The sequence below is a fragment of the Salmo trutta genome, unplaced genomic scaffold, assembly GCF_901001165.1.
Source record: "Salmo trutta unplaced genomic scaffold, fSalTru1.1, whole genome shotgun sequence".
NCBI lineage: Eukaryota > Metazoa > Chordata > Actinopteri > Salmoniformes > Salmonidae > Salmo > Salmo trutta.
Genome location: NW_021823115.1, coordinates 1,003,307 through 1,019,682, shown reverse-complemented (window position 1 = coordinate 1,019,682; position 16,376 = coordinate 1,003,307). Strand labels below are relative to the sequence as shown.

The following is a 16,376-nucleotide window of genomic DNA, read 5'->3' as shown; positions in this document are numbered from 1 at the left end:
ACTACAACATTATATAACCATTAAAGGGATACTTTGGGATTTTGTCAATAAAGCCATTTACAGGGCCTTACAGCCCGATTTTAATATTTACAAAATTTAGATTTGTGTCACTGGCCTTCAGACAACACCCCATAATGTCAAAGAGGATTGATGTTTAGACATTTTTACAAATTAATAAAAAATAAAAAAGCTGAAATGTCTCGAGTCAATAGGTATTCAATCCCTTTGTTATGGAAAGGAGCCTAAATCAGTTCACGAGTAAAAATGTGCTCAACAAGTCACATAATAAGTGAGACGGACTCACTGTGTTCAATAATAGAGTTTAACATGATTTATGAATGACTACCTCATCTCTGCAAACCACACATAAAACTATTTGTAAAGGTCCCTCAGTCGAGCAGTGAATTTCAAACACAGATTCAACCACAAAGACCAGGGAGGTTTTCCAATGCCTCGCAAAGAAGGGCACCTCTTGGTAGATGGGTTAACATTAAAAAAACAGACATTGAATATCCCCTTTGAGCATGGTGAAGTTATTAATTACACTTTGGATGGTGTATCAATACACCCAGTCACTACAAAGATACAGGCGTCCCTTCCTAACTCAGTTGCCGGAGAGGAAGGAAACCGCTCAGGGATTTCACCATGAGGCCAATGGTGACTTTAAAACAGAGTTTAATGGCTGTGATAGGAGATAACTGAGGATGGATCAACAACATTGTAGTTACTCCACAATAGAAACCTAATTGACCGTGTGAAAAGGTAGTTGCAATACATGCATCCTGTTTGCAACAAGGCACTAAAGTAAAATTGCAAAAAAAAATGTGGCAAAGCAATTAACTTTGTCCTGAATACAAAGTGTTGTTTGGGGCAAATTCAACACAACACTGAGTACCACTTCATATTTTTAAGCATCATGGTGGCTGCATCATGTTATGGGTATGCTTGTCATAGTTAAGGACTGGGGAGTTCTTCAGGATAAAAAGAAATGGAATGGAGCTAAGCACAGGCAAAATCCTGGAGGAAACCCTGGTTCAGTCTGCTTTCCACCAGACACTGGGAGATGAATTCACCTTTCAGCAGGACAATAACCTAAAACACAAGGCCAAATCTACACTGGGAGATGAATTCACCTTTCAGCAGGACAATAACCTAAAACACAAGGCCACATCTACACTGGGAGATTAATTCACCTTTCAGCAGGACAATAACCTAAAACACAAGGCCAAATCTACACTGGAGTTGATTACCAAGAAGACAGTGAATGATTCTGAGTGGCCAAGTTCACAGTTTTGACCTAATTCTGTTTTAAAATCTATGGTATGACCTGAAAATGGTTGTCCGGCAATGATCAACAACCAATTTGACAGAACACGAAGAAGAAGAACGGGGCAAATGTTGCACAATCCAGGTGTTGGACCGCTCTTAGATTTACCCAGAAACACTCACAGCAGTAATCAAAGCCAAAGGTGATTCTAACATGTATTGACTCAGGGGGGGTTCAACACTTATCTAATCAAGATAGTGTTTAATTTATTAATTTTATACAAAATGTTTGAATTTTTCTTCCACTTTGACATTAGAGTATGTTGTGTAAATAGTTTTGAAGAGAACAAAATGTGTTAAAAAGTCCAGGGGTGTGAATACTTTCTGAAGGCCCAGTATCACCTTCCCCAGTCAGGTGAACTGGTGGATAACATGTTTATGAATCTCTGTCCAGTATGGAGCCAATGCTAACTAGCACTAGCGCAATGACCGGAAGCCTATGGGTATCTGCTAGCATGCTACCATGCTACCCATAGACTTCCAGTCGTTGCGCAAGCGCTAGTTAGCAACTGCGCTAGTAAGCGAATTCCTTCAAAAACGCTTGTATGAAACATAAAAATGGTATCTGACTCTGGGGGAGTAAATAAAAGGGCCTCATTGACAAAATCCCAAAGTTTCCCTTTATCATACCGTTAGTATACCTTAATTTAACAGAATTATCCCTTTATCATACCGTTAGTATACCTTAACAGAATGATCCCTTTATCATACCGTTAGTATACCTTAATTTAACAGAATTATCCCTTTATCATACCGTTAGTATACCTTAATTTAACAGAATTATCCCTTTATCATACCGTTAGTATACCTTAACAGAATGATCCCTTTATCATACCGTTAGTATACCTTCATTTAACAGAATTATCCCTTTATCATACCGTTAGTATACCTTAAACAGAATGTGTTTGGAGGACCAGGATCAGATTTGGGGCCAGTTCCTCAGACACAGATGAAGTGTAGTCCTGGACTAAAAAGCCATTTCAATGTAGATTCTCCTTTCAGTAAATGTTCTAGTCTAAGACTCACGAGGCTTTATCCGTGTCTGGGGGAAACAGCCGCCATTGACTGTATCTACTCAGGGTGCCCAATTATTGGCAGAAAAAGATCAGAATTGGTCTGCCTGTGTAAACAGTGCCCGTATGTTCTAAGCAGAGAGAGAAACACTCTAGGAACCAAATAAGGTGTTACAGGAAAACATTCATATGATTATATGCTAGTTAGTTAGCTGCTTGCTGTTTTGGGGGTTTTAGGTTGGGTTTCTGTAAAGCACTTTGAGATATCAGCTGATGTAAGAAGGGCTTTATAAATACATTTGATTTGATTATGTTTTTTCCTAATGAATGATAATTTCCCCTCCGTCAGTCCCAGTACCTGTCAGCCTCCGAACCTCTCCTGGTGACAGCTAAGGAGGGCTGGACATGGAGGCCACTCCTTCCAGAGTCCAAGGTCTCTGTGCTTCCCAGCACTGACAACACCACCTTACTCAGGTTACCATAGAACAGCTGGGCCTGGTTGGGGCTCTGGGGCAGGTCGTAGGCTGGAGACAACAGCATGGGAAATCATGAGATAAACATAGTGGGGCAAGTACACACACACAATATATATACACACACACACACACACACACACACAATATATATACACACACACACACAATATATATACACACACACACTTGAAGTCGGAAGTTTACATACACCACAGCCAAATACATTTAACCTACGTTTTTCCACAATTCCTGACATTTAATCCTAGTAAACATTTCCCTGTCTTAGGTCAGTTAGGATCACCACTTTATTTTAAGAATGTGAAATGTCAGAATAATAGTAGAGAGAATGACTTATTTCAGCTTTTATTTCTTTCATCACATTCCCAGTGGGTCAGAAGTTTACATACACTCAATTAGTATTTAGTAGCATTGCCTTTAAATTGCTTAACTTGGGTCAAATGGTTCAGGTAGCCTTCCACAAGCTTCCCACATTAAGTTGGGTGCATTTTGGCCCATTCCTCCTGACAGAGCTGGTGTAACTGAGTCAGGTTTGTAGGCCTCCTTGCTCACACACGCTTTTTCAGTTCTGTCCACAAATCTTCTATAGGATTAAGGTCAGGGCTTTGTGATGGCCACTCCAATACCTTGACTTTGTTGTCCTTAAGCCATAACTTTGGAAGTATGCTTGGGGTCATTGTCCATTTGGAAGACACATGTGACAAAGCTTTAACTCCTGACTGATGTATTGATATGTTGCTTCAATATATCCACATAATTTTCGTTCCTCATGATGCCATCTATTTTGTGAAGTGCACCAGTCCCTCTTGCAGCAAAGCACCCCCACAGCATGATGCTGCCACCCCCGTGCTTCACGGTTGGGATGGTGTTCTTCGGCTTGCAAGCATCCCCCTTTTTCCTCCAAACATAACGATGGTCATTATTGCCAAACAGTTCTATTTTTGTTTCATTAGACCAGAGGACATTTCTCCAAAAAGTACGATCTTTGTCCCCATTTGCAGTTGCAAACCGTAGTCTGGCTTTTTTTAATGGCGGTTTTGGAGCAGTGGCTTCCAGGTTATGTTGATATAGGACTCGTTTTACATTTACATTTAAGTCATTTAGCAGACGCTCTTATCCAGAGCGACTTACTGTGGATATAGATACTTTTGTACCCGTTTCCTCCAGCATCTTCACAAGGTCCTTTGCTGTTGTTCTGATTTGCACTTTTCGCACCAAAGTACGTTCACCTCTAGGAGACAGAACGCGTCTCCTTCCTGAGCGGTATGGCGGCTGCGTGGTCCCATGGTGTTTATACTTGCGTACTATTGTTTGTACAGATGAACTTGGTACCTTCAGGTGTTTGGAAATTGCTCCCAAGGATGAACCAGACTTGTGGAGGTCTACCATTTTTTTCTGAGGTCTTGGCTGATTTCTTTTGATTTTCCCATGATGTCAAGCAAAGAGGCACTGAGTTTGAAGGTAGACCTTGAAATACATCCACAGGTACACCTCCAATTGACTCAAATGAGGTCAATTTGCCTATCAGAAGCTTCTAAAGCCATGACATCATTTTCTGGAATTTTCCAAGCTGTTTAAAGCCACAGTCAACTTAGTGTATGTAAACTTCTGACCCACTGGAATTGTAATACAGTGAATTATAAGTGAAATAATCTGTCTGGAAACAATTGTTGGAAAAATTACTTGTGTCATGCACAAAGTAGATGTCCTAACTGACTTGCTAAAACTATAGTTTGTTAACAAGAAATTTGTGGAGTGGTTGAAAAACGAGTTTTAATAACCCCAACCTAAGTGTATGTAAACTTCCGACTTCAACTGTGTGTGTGTGTGTGTGTGTGTGTGTGTGTGTGTGTTATTATGAATGGCCTAACAGCTGTAACGAGTTGCCCAGAGCCAGAAATCCTCTCTGGTACTCTAGTGTATAGAACAGGGGTCTCAGACAGCTTGATCTACCAGTAGCTCACGGACCACCGACGAAAAGCTCGCCAAACAATCCTGACCGCAAAACATCACTAACAAATCTACCAAGTATCAGACACCGCAAGCTCCCAGCTACTATCTAACGAAGGCAACGTTGACATTATCCCGCCCCTGTTCTAGAAAGACCCATGACCTTTACCCTCCAGGACCTGCTCCTCCCCCAGGAATCTCTCGTTGAAGTTGAGCCCTTTCAGCAGACTGTTCTCTGACAGGATCTTCCTGCCGGCCTCAGGATTCGACAGCAGCAACCTGGGGGACAGGAGAGAGAGAGACAGAGAGAGAGAGACAGAGAGAGAGAGACAGAGAGAGAGAGACAGAGAGAGAGAGACAGAGAGAGAGAGACAGAGAGAGAGAGACAGAGAGAGAGATATAGAGAGAGAGATATAGAGAGAGAGGTAAAATGAGTCTCCTTACAGTGTTGTAAATCAAACTAGAGGACCTGGAGAACAGAAACAGACAGTAGTGGATCAAACGGTTCTGTCTGACAGAACAACCCTCTTCAAATCCTCTTTTAAATGCTATTACTTCACAAGATGGCTGTTTAAAAAAAGTCAGGTTTTAATGACAGATTAGCCCATGTAAGAAACAGAGGGACATGTCCTCACCTCCTGAACTGTTGTCTCGAGACCTCGTCTCCACAGAAGAGACAGACTGTGGCCAGGACGGCATTAGTAGACAGACACAGAGTCTGCTCTCTCTGGGTCACCTTCATCAGAAGCGTGATCACCTGGAGAAAGAGAAGCAGGTAGAGAATCCCACAGGTTAACTAGCAGGTATGAGTCACACTCCAGTACAGCCTAGGGACGGTTACCAGTCCACAAAACACCTGGTTCAACATATATTAGTCCAGTTCAGACCAGCTATTAATGTTAAAAACATCTCTCCATCTGTCCAGTCAGGTAGTCCAGTCCGGGCGTTAGTCAGGTAGTCCAGTCCGGGCGTTAGTCAGGTAGTCCAGTCCGGGCGTTAGTCAGGTAGTCCAGTCCGGGCGTTAGTCAGGTAGTCCAGTCCGGGCCGTTAGTCAGGTAGTCCCAGTCCCGGGCGTTAGTCAGGTAGTCCAGTCCCGGGCGTTAGTCAGGTAGTCCAGTCCGGGCGTTAGTCAGGTAGTCCAGTCCGGGCGTTAGTCAGGTAGTCCAGTCCGGGCGTTAGTCAGGTATGTCCAGTCCGGGCGTTAGTCAGGTAGTCCAGTCCCGGGCGTTAGTCAGGTAGTCCAGTCCGGGCGTTGTCAGGTAGTCCAGTCCGGGGCGTTAGTAGTCAGTCCGGTAGTCCAGGGTAGTCCGGCGGGCGTTAGTCAGGTAGTCCAGTCCGGGCGTTTAGTCAGGTAGTCCAGTCCGGGCGTTAGTCAGGTAGTCCAGTCCGGGCGTTAGTCAGGTAGTCCAGTCCGGGCGTTAGTCAGGTAGTCCAGTCCGGGCGTTAGTCAGGTAGTCCAGTCCGGGCGTTAGTCAGGTAGTCCAGTCCGGGCGTTAGTCAGGTAGTCCAGTCCGGGCGTTAGTCAGGTAGTCCAGTCCGGGCGTTAGTCAGGTAGTCCAGTCCGGGCGTTAGTCAGGTAGTCCAGTCCGGGCGTTAGTCAGGTAGTCCAGTCCGGGCGTTAGTCAGGTAGTCCAGTCCGGGCGTTAGTCAGGTAGTCCAGTCCGGGCGTTAGTCAGGTAGTCCAGTCCGGGCGTTAGTCAGGTAGTCCAGTCCGGGCGTTAGTCAGGTAGTCCAGTCCGGGCGTTAGTCAGGTAGTCCAGTCCGGGCGTTAGTCAGGTAGTCCAGTCCGGGCGTTAGTCAGGTAGTCCAGTCCGGGCGTTAGTCAGGTAGTCCAGTCCGGGCGTTAGTCAGGTAGTCCAGTCCGGGCGTTAGTCAGGTAGTCCAGTCCGGGCGTTAGTCAGGTAGTCCAGTCCGGGCGTTAGTCAGGTAGTCCAGTCCGGGCGTTAGTCAGGTAGTCCAGTCCGGGCGTTAGTCAGGTAGTCCAGTCCGGGCGTTAGTCAGGTAGTCCAGTCCGGGCGTTAGTCAGGTAGTCCAGTCCGGGCGTTAGTCAGGTAGTCCAGTCCGGGCGTTAGTCAGGTAGTCCAGTCCGGGCGTTAGTCAGGTAGTCCAGTCCGGGCGTTAGTCAGGTAGTCCAGTCCGGGCGTTAGTCAGGTAGTCCAGTCCGGGCGTTAGTCAGGTAGTCCAGTCCGGGCGTTAGTCAGGTAGTCCAGTCCGGGCGTTAGTCAGGTAGTCCAGTCCGGGCGTTAGTCAGGTAGTCCAGTCCGGGCGTTAGTCAGGTAGTCCAGTCCGGGCGTTAGTCAGGTAGTCCAGTCCGGGCGTTAGTCAGGTAGTCCAGTCCGGGCGTTAGTCAGGTAGTCCAGTCCGGGCGTTAGTCAGGTAGTCCAGTCCGGGCGTTAGTCAGGTAGTCCAGTCCGGGCGTTAGTCAGGTAGTCCAGTCCGGGCGTTAGTCAGGTAGTCCAGTCCGGGCGTTAGTCAGGTAGTCCAGTCCGGGCGTTAGTCAGGTAGTCCAGTCCGGGCGTTAGTCAGGTAGTCCAGTCCGGGCGTTAGTCAGGTAGTCCAGTCCGGGCGTTAGTCAGGTAGTCCAGTCCGGGCGTTAGTCAGGTAGTCCAGTCCGGGCGTTAGTCAGGTAGTCCAGTCCAGGCGTTAGTCAGGTAGTCCAGTCCAGGCGTTAGTCAGGTAGTCCAGTCCAGGCGTTAGTCAGGTAGTCCAGTCCAGGCGTTAGTCAGGTAGTCCAGTCCAGGCGTTAGTCAGGTAGTCCAGTCCAGGCGTTAGTCAGGTAGTCCAGTTCAGGCGTTAGTCAGGTAGTCCAGTCCAGGTGTTAGTCAGGTAGTCCAGTCCAGGTGTCAGTCAGGTAGTCCAGTCCAGGTGTTAGTCAGGTCTCTGACAGGGAGTCCAGTTCAAACCAGAAGCTCCTTTCTGACCGCATGCAGAAACAAGTCATGTGACCTACCTCCTGTGTCCTCTCCTTCAGGACGAACTGAGACGGAGAGAGGCTGATGCCAGAGGAGTCCATGACAGAGCGTGTGTGTAGGTCAGAGTAGGGAACAGCCTTAATGAAGGCAGCCCTGGACCCAGTGTTTCTCACACACACACACAGCTTGGAGACGTGGCCTGCTGCCACACCCATTAGCATAGCCACGTAGCCGTCTGAGCGCTTCCTGTGGTCTTCCAGAATAATGTTACTGGTCCCTCCGTAGCCTGATAGGGGGATCTGGGGAGAGAGAGAGAGAGAGAGAGAGAGAGAGAGAGAGAGGGTAGAGAGTATATTTCCCTTTATTAAGATGTGGGGCAACAACTACGGCCCCGGGGCAACAACTACAGCCCAGGATGAAGAAACATTGGTCTGCAGGACGGTTAGGGTAGAGAGGGCCTCACAGTGAACCAGGACGGTTAGGGTAGAGAGGGCCACAGTGAACCCGGACGGTTAGGTCCTCACAGTGAACCAGGACGGTTAGGGCCTCACAGTGAACCCGGACGGTTAGGGCCTCACAGTGAACCCGGACGGTTAGGGCCTCACAGTGAACCCGGACGGTTAGGGCCTCACAGTGAACCAGGACGGTTAGGGTAGAGAGGGCCTCACAGTGAACCAGGACGGTTAGGGTAGAGAGGGCCTCACAGTGCACCAGGACGGTTAGGGTAGAGAGGGCCTCCCAGTGAACCAGGACGGTTAGGGTAGAGAGGGCCTCCCAGTGAACCAGGACGGTTAGGGTAGAGAGGGCCTCACAGTGAACCAGGACGGTTAGGGTAGAGAGGGCCTCACAGTGAACCAGGACGGTTAGGGCCACAGTGAACCAGGACGGTTAGGGCCTCACAGTGAACCAGGACGGTTAGGGCCTCAGTGAACCAGGACGGTTAGGGCCTCAGTGAACCAGGACGGTTAGGGCCTCAGTGAACCAGGACGGTTAGGGCCTCAGTGAACCAGGACGGTTAGGGCCTCAGTGAACCAGGACGGTTAGGGCCTCAGTGAACCAGGACGGTTAGGGCCTCAGTGAACCAGGACGGTTAGGGCCTCAGTGAACCAGGACGGTTAGGGCCTCAGTGAACCAGGACGGTTAGGGCCTCAGTGAACCAGGACGGTTAGGGCCTCAGTGAACCAGGACGGTTAGGGCCTCAGTGAACCAGGACGGTTAGGGCCTCAGTGAACCAGGACGGTTAGGGCCTCAGTGAACCAGGACGGTTAGGGCCTCAGTGAACCAGGACGGTTAGGGTAGGGTAGAGAAGGCCTCACAGTGAACCAGGACGGTTAGGGCCTCACAGTGAACCAGGACGGTTAGGGTAGAGTAGAGAGGGCCTCACAGTGAACCAGGACGGTTAGGGCCTCACAGTGAACCAGGACGGTTAGGGTAGAGAGGGCCACAGTGAACCAGGACGGTTAGGGTAGAGAGGGCCTCACAGTGAACCAGGACGGTTAGGGCCTCACAGTGAACCAGGACGGTTAGGGCCTCACAGTGAACCAGGACGGTTAGGGCCTCACAGTGAACCAGGACGGTTAGGGAAGAGGGCCTCACAGTGAACCAGGACGGTTAGGGCCTCACAGTGAATCAGGACGGTTAGGGCCTCACAGTGAACCAGGACGGTTAGGGTAGAGGGCCTCACAGTGAACCAGGACGGTTAGGGAAGAGGGCCTCACAGTGAACCAGGACGGTTAGGGCCTCACAGTGAACCAGGACGGTTAGGGCCTCACAGTGAACCAGGACGGTTAGGGTAGAGGGCCTCACAGTGAACCAGGACGGTTAGGGAAGAGGGCCTCACAGTGAACCAGGACGGTTAGGGCCTCACAGTGAACCAGGACGGTTAGGGCCTCACAGTGAACCAGGACGGTTAGGGTAGAGGGTCTCACAGTGAACCAGGACGGTTAGGGCCTCACAGTGAACCAGGACGGTTAGGGAAGAGGGTCTCACAGTGAACCAGGACGGTTAGGGTAGAGTAGAGAGGGCCTCACAGTGAACCAGGACGGTTAGGGCCTCACAGTGAACCAGGACGGTTAGGGTAGAGAGGGCCACAGTGAACCAGGACGGTTAGGGTAGAGAGGGCCTCACAGTGAACCAGGACGGTTAGGGCCTCACAGTGAACCAGGACGGTTAGGGCCTCACAGTGAACCAGGACGGTTAGGGCCTCACAGTGAACCAGGACGGTTAGGGCCTCACAGTGAACCAGGACGGTTAGGGCCTCACAGTGAACCAGGACGGTTAGGGAAGAGGGCCTCACAGTGAACCAGGACGGTTAGGGCCTCACAGTGAACCAGGACGGTTAGGGTAGAGGGTCTCACAGTGAACCAGGACGGTTAGGGCCTCACAGTGAACCAGGACGGTTAGGGAAGAGGGTCTCACAGTGAACCAGGACGGTTAGGGTAGAGTAGAGAGGGCCTCACAGTGAACCAGGACGGTTAGGGCCTCACAGTGAACCAGGACGGTTAGGGTAGAGAGGGCCACAGTGAACCAGGACGGTTAGGGTAGAGAGGGCCTCACAGTGAACCAGGACGGTTAGGGCCTCACAGTGAACCAGGACGGTTAGGGCCTCACAGTGAACCAGGACGGTTAGGGCCTCACAGTGAACCAGGACGGTTAGGGCCTCACAGTGAACCAGGACGGTTAGGGAAGAGGGCCTCACAGTGAACCAGGACGGTTAGGGCCTCACAGTGAACCAGGACGGTTAGGGCCTCACAGTGAACCAGGACGGTTAGGGCCTCACAGTGAACCAGGACGGTTAGGGTAGAGGGTCTCACAGTGAACCAGGACGGTTAGGGCCTCACAGTGAACCAGGACGGTTAGGGAAGAGGGTCTCACAGTGAACCAGAACGGTTAGGGTAGAGAGGGCCTCACAGTGAACCAGGACGGTTAGGGCCTCACAGTGAACCAGGACGGTTAGGGCCTCACAGTGAACCAGGACGGTTAGGGAAGAGGGTCTCACAGTGAACCAGGACGGTTAGGGAAGAGGGCCTCACAGTGAACTTGATGCCAGGCTGTGAGGGTCGTACTCCAGACTGTTTGATCTCCAGCTTGGACAGGGCGCAGGCCACCCGGGTCGGGGCAAACAGCAGGTGGACAACAACATCCTCCCTGGGCCGGATGGACAGCTCTCTGTGTCGGGTCAACCTCTCCTCCTGTCCAAAGCTACTCTGGAGCTATTAATTACATTAATAGATAGACAGGAGAGAGCGAGAGGGAGAGACAAGGGGAGAGACAAGGGGAGAGAGCGAGAGACAGACCACAGAGAGACAGACCACAGAGAGACAGACCACAGAGAGACCACAGAGAGACAGGAGAGAGAGACCACAGAGAGACAGGAGAGAGAGAGACCACAGAGAGACAGGAGAGAGAGACCACAGAGACAGGAGAGAGACAGGAGAGACCACAGAGAGACAGGAGGAAGAGACCACAGAGAGACAGGAGGAAGAGACCACAGAGAGACAGGAGGAAGAGACCACAGAGAGACAGGAGGAAGAGACCACAGAGAGACAGGAGGGAGAGACCACAGAGAGAGGGAGAGACCACAGAGAGAGGGAGAGACCACAGAGAGAGGGAGAGACCACAGAGAGAGGGAGAGACCACAGAGAGACAGGAGAGACCACAGAGAGAGGGAGAGACCACAGAGAGAGGGAGAGACCACAGAGAGAGGGAGAGACCACAGAGAGAGGGAGAGACCACAGAGAGACAGGAGAGAGAGGGAGAGACCACAGAGAGACAGGAGAGAGAGGGAGAGACCACAGAGAGACAGGAGAGAGAGGGAGAGACCACAGAGAGACAGGAGAGAGAGGGAGAGACCACAGAGAGACAGGAGAGAGAGGGAGAGACCACAGAGAGACAGGAGAGAGAGGGAGAGACCACAGAGAGACAGGAGAGAGAGGGAGAGACCACAGAGAGACAGGAGAGAGGGAGAGACCACAGAGAGAGAGGGAGAGACCACAGAGAGAGAGGGAGAGACCACAGAGAGAGAGGGAGAGACCACAGAGAGAGAGGGAGAGACCACAGAGAGAGAGGGAGAGACCACAGAGAGAGAGGGAGAGACCACAGAGAGAGAGGGAGAGACCACAGAGAGAGAGGGAGAGACCACAGAGAGAGAGGAGAGAGAGGGAGAGACCACAGAGAGACAGGAGAGAGAGGGAGAGAGACAAGGGGAGCCAGGAGTTAATGAGACATTACTGTAATAATAAACCACTGGTGCATATCAGTCCTTGTCCAGAGACATGACTGTAATAATAAATTGTGATTGATATCTGAAGAGTAGCTGGACATGTTAAAGAGCAGTCTAGAGTAGCTGGACAGGTTGAGGAGCAGTCTAGAGTAGCTGGACAGGTTAAAGAGCAGTCTAGAGTAGCTGGACAGGTTAAAGAGCAGTCTAGAGCAGCTGGACAGGTTAAGAAGCAGTCTGACAGAGATTTTGTGATTGATCTCTGAAGAGTAGCTGGACAGGTTAAAGAGCAGTCTGACAGAGATGTTGTGATTGATCTCTGAAGAGTAGCTGGCCAGGTTGAGGAGCAGTCTAGAGTAGCTGGCCAGGTTGAGGAGCAGTCTAGAGTAGCTGGCCAGGTTGAGGAGCAGTCTAGAGTAGCTGGACAGGTTGAGGAGCAGTCTTGAGTAGCTGGCCAGGTTAAAGAGCAGTCTAGAGTAGCTGGACAGGTTAAAGAGCAGTCTAGAGTAGATGGACAGGTTGAGGAGCAGTCTAGAGTAGCTGGCCAGGTTGAGGAGTTTTGGTTGTTACCTGGAAACAGCTGTGATCTTGTCCTCTGATCAGCAGACGCAGGTGGTGTGTTGTGTTGGGGGAGTTGTTACGAAGAACCAGCTTCTGTTGTCTGTACAGGTAGAGGAGGACATTCAGAGCTACACCAGCTACACCACGTCCACCGCTACAACACGTCCACCGCTACAACACGTCCACCGCTACAACACGTCCACCGCTACACCACGTCCACCGCTACACCACGTCCACCGCTACACCACGTCCACCGCTACAACACCTCCACGGCTACAACACCTCCACGGCTACAACACGTCCACAACACGTCCACCGCTACAACACGTCCACCGCTACACCACGTCCACCGCTACACCACGCCCACCGCTACAACACCTCCACGGCTACAACACCTCCACGGCTACAACACGTCCACCGCTACACCACGTCCACCGCTACAACACGCCCACCGCTACACCACATCCACCGCTACACCACATCCACCGCTACACCACGCCCACCGCTACAACACCTACAACACGTCCACCGCTACAACACGTCCACCGCTACAACACGTCCACCGCTACAACACGTCCACCGCTACAACACGTCCACCGCTACAACACGTCCACCGCTACAACACGTCCACCGCTACAACACGTCCACCGCTACAACACGTCCACAGCGCCCAACACCACGCCCAACACCACGCCCAACACCACGCCCAACACCACGCCCAACACCACGTCCAACACCACGTCCAACACCACGCCCAACACCACGTCCAACCAGTCCACACCACGTCCAACACCACGTCCAACACCACGTCCAACACCACGTCCAACACCACGTCCAACACCACGTCCAACACCACGTCCAACAACACGTCCAACAACACGTCCAACAACACGCCCAACACCACGCCCAACACCACGCCCAACACCACGCCCAACACCACGTCCACAGCTACAACAATCAACCTCTTCAACAGCTTTCTATCCATGTTCATAACACATGATTTAAAAAAACGCATATTTAACCAGGCAAGACAGTTCAGAACAAATTCTTATTTACAATTACGGCCAAACCCGGACAACGCTGGGCCAAATTGTGCGCCGCCCTATGGGACTCCCAATCACGGCCGGATATGATACAGCCCGGAGTCGAACCAGGGTCTGTAGTGACGCCTCTTGCAGTGAGATTGAAGTGCCTTCGACCGCTGCGCCACTCGGTAGCAACTACATACGGATGAATCATTATGACTAACACGGAAGAGTCTAGAAAATGTTCCTTACACAGCCCTGCCCAGCGTGACCCCTCCCCAGGCCACGAACTGCTTGTTTGAGAGGATGGGGGGTACCTCACTGGGAGGCAGCAAGCCCAGGGCAGAGGCAGGACCAGGTACGGCAGCAGGGTTACCCCTCTCCTCTGGCACCACCTGTCCCTTCAGCACCACCTCGTACTGGGGACCAGACGGCAGCACCAGGATGGTCAGAACACTGGAGGGGACAAGCACAGGAAAAAACCTCAGAACAGGAAGTAGCATGAAAACACAAAGGACACAGAACGACAACACAGGGAAAAGTCTGAGCTGCCGGTACAAGAATCCAAGAGCATCCGATCGATTACACTCTGAAGTACAACTGCGAGTAATGTAGAAGGCTTTATACAAGGCCAGACGGTCAGAACACTGAGTAATGTAGAAGGCTTTCTACAAGGCCAGATGGTCAGAACACTGAGTAATGTAGAAGGCTTTCTACAAGGCCCGATGGTCAGAACACTGAGTAATGTAGAAGGCTTTCTACAAGGCCCGATGGTCAGAACACTGAGTAATGTAGAAGGCTTTCTACAAGGCCCGATGGTCAGAACACTGAGTAATGTAGAAGGCTTTCTACAAGGCCAGATGGTCAGAACACAGAAGTGTGTACATTTTAAATACATAAAATAAATGAAAAGTACCTCTCTCGGTTCTTCCTGCCGCCCTGAGAGGTGAACGAGACCACAATGCCTTGCTCCTCCCCAGCACGCAGACACAGCTCATCAGGACTCACAGAGAAACAGTCATCACCACCGCTGTTCTGAAGACGAGAACCACCCAGGAGGCCATATCAACACCACCCAGGAGGCCATATCAACACCACCCATGAGGTCATATCAACACCACCCATGAGGCCATATCAACACCACCCAGCAGGCCATATCAACACCACCCAGCAGGCCATATCAACACCACCCAGGAGGTCATATCAACACCACCCAGAGGCCATATCAACACCACCCAGGAGGCCATATCAACACCACCCAGCACCACCCAGGAGGCCATATCAACACCACCCAGCACCACCCAGGAGGCCATATCAACACCACCCAGCACCACCCAGCAGGCCATATCAACACCACCCAGCACCACCCAGGAGGTCATATCAACACCACCCAGGAGGTCATATCAAACACAATGCCAACACATCCCCAGGCTTATTATAAACACAATGCCAACACATCCCCCAGGCTTATTATAAACACAATGCCAACACATCCCCCAGGCTTATTATAAACACAATGCCAACACATCCCCCAGGCTTATTATAAACACAATGCCAACACATCCCCAGGCTTATTATAAACACAATGCCAACACATCCCCCAGGCTTATTATAAACACAATGCCAACACATCCCCCAGGCTTATTATAAACACAATGCCAACACATCCCCCAGGCTTATTATAAACACAATGCCAACACATCCCCCAGGCTTATTATAAACACAATGCCAACACATCCCCCAGGCTTATTAAAACACAATGCCAACACATCCCCCAGGCTTATTATAAACCCAATGCCAACACATCCCCCAGGCTTATTATAAACCCAATGCCAACACATCCCCCAGGCTTATTATAAACCCAATGCCAACACATCCCCCAGGCTTATTAAACCACAATGCCAACACATCCCCCAGGCTTATTAAACCACAATGCCACCACATCCCCCAGGATTATTAAACCACAATGCCACCACATCCCCCAGGCTTATTATAAACACAATGCCAACACATCCCCAGGCTTATTCAACCACAATGCCAACACATCCCCCAGGCTTATTAAACCACAATGCCAACACATCCCCCAGGCTTATTAAACCACAATGCCAACACATCCCCCAGGCTTATTAAAACACAATGCCAACACATCCCCCAGGCTTATTAAACCACAATGTCACCACATCCCCCAGGCTTATTAAACCACAATGCCACCACATCCCGCAGGCTTATTATAAACACAATGCCACCACATCCCCCAGGCTTAATAAACCACAATGCCACCACATCCCCCAGGCTTATTATAAACACAATGCCAACACATCCCCCAGGCTTATTATAAACACAATGCCAACACATCCCCCAGGCTTATTAAAACACAATGCCACCACATCCCCCAGGCTTATTATAAACACAATGCCAACACATCCCCAGGCTTATTATAAACACAATGCCAACACATCCCCCAGGCTTATTATAAACACAATGCCAACACATCCCCCAGGCTTATTATAAACCCAATGCCAACACATCCCCCAGGCTTATTAAAACACAATGCCAACACATCCCCAGGCTTATTATAAACCCAATGCCAACACATCCCCCAGGCTTATTAAAACACAATGCCACCACATCCCCCAGGCTTATTCAGACCACAATGCCAACACATCCCCCAGGCTTATTAAAACACAATGCCAACACATCCCCAGGCTTATTATAACACAATGCCAACACATCCCCCAGGCGTATTATAAACACAATGCCACCACATCCCCCAGGCTTATTAAACCACAATGCCAACACATCCCCCAGGCTTATTATAAACACAATGCCAACACATCCCCCAGGCTTATTATAAACACAATGCCAACACATCCCCC

The 16,376-nt window shown here is 50.2% G+C and overlaps 1 protein-coding gene and 1 long non-coding RNA gene across 8 annotated transcripts in view; both read right to left on the bottom strand.

Moving 5' to 3' along the window:
- Positions 1-16,376, bottom strand: part of LOC115189011 (centrosomal protein of 192 kDa) — a 60,022-nt gene that overhangs the window by 10,608 nt on the left and 33,038 nt on the right. For all 7 annotated transcript variants that reach the window (XM_029747833.1, XM_029747840.1, XM_029747834.1 and 4 more), the window contains 8 exons: positions 14,417-14,535; positions 13,753-13,956; positions 12,485-12,575; positions 10,728-10,907; positions 7,734-7,994; positions 5,419-5,540; positions 4,953-5,062; positions 2,698-2,863 (listed from right to left, as the gene is read on the bottom strand). In XM_029747833.1, the coding sequence (XP_029603693.1) occupies positions 2,698-2,863; positions 4,953-5,062; positions 5,419-5,540; positions 7,734-7,994; positions 10,728-10,907; positions 12,485-12,575; positions 13,753-13,956; positions 14,417-14,535 (1,253 nt within the window). The remainder of the gene's footprint in view (positions 1-2,697; positions 2,864-4,952; positions 5,063-5,418; positions 5,541-7,733; positions 7,995-10,727; positions 10,908-12,484; positions 12,576-13,752; positions 13,957-14,416; positions 14,536-16,376) is intronic.
- On the bottom strand, positions 1,725-2,676 carry LOC115189013 (uncharacterized). The gene is made up of 2 exons (XR_003876657.1): positions 2,216-2,676; positions 1,725-2,172 (listed from the first exon to the last, which is right to left on the bottom strand). It is a non-coding gene; the product is annotated as an uncharacterized LOC115189013 (long non-coding RNA).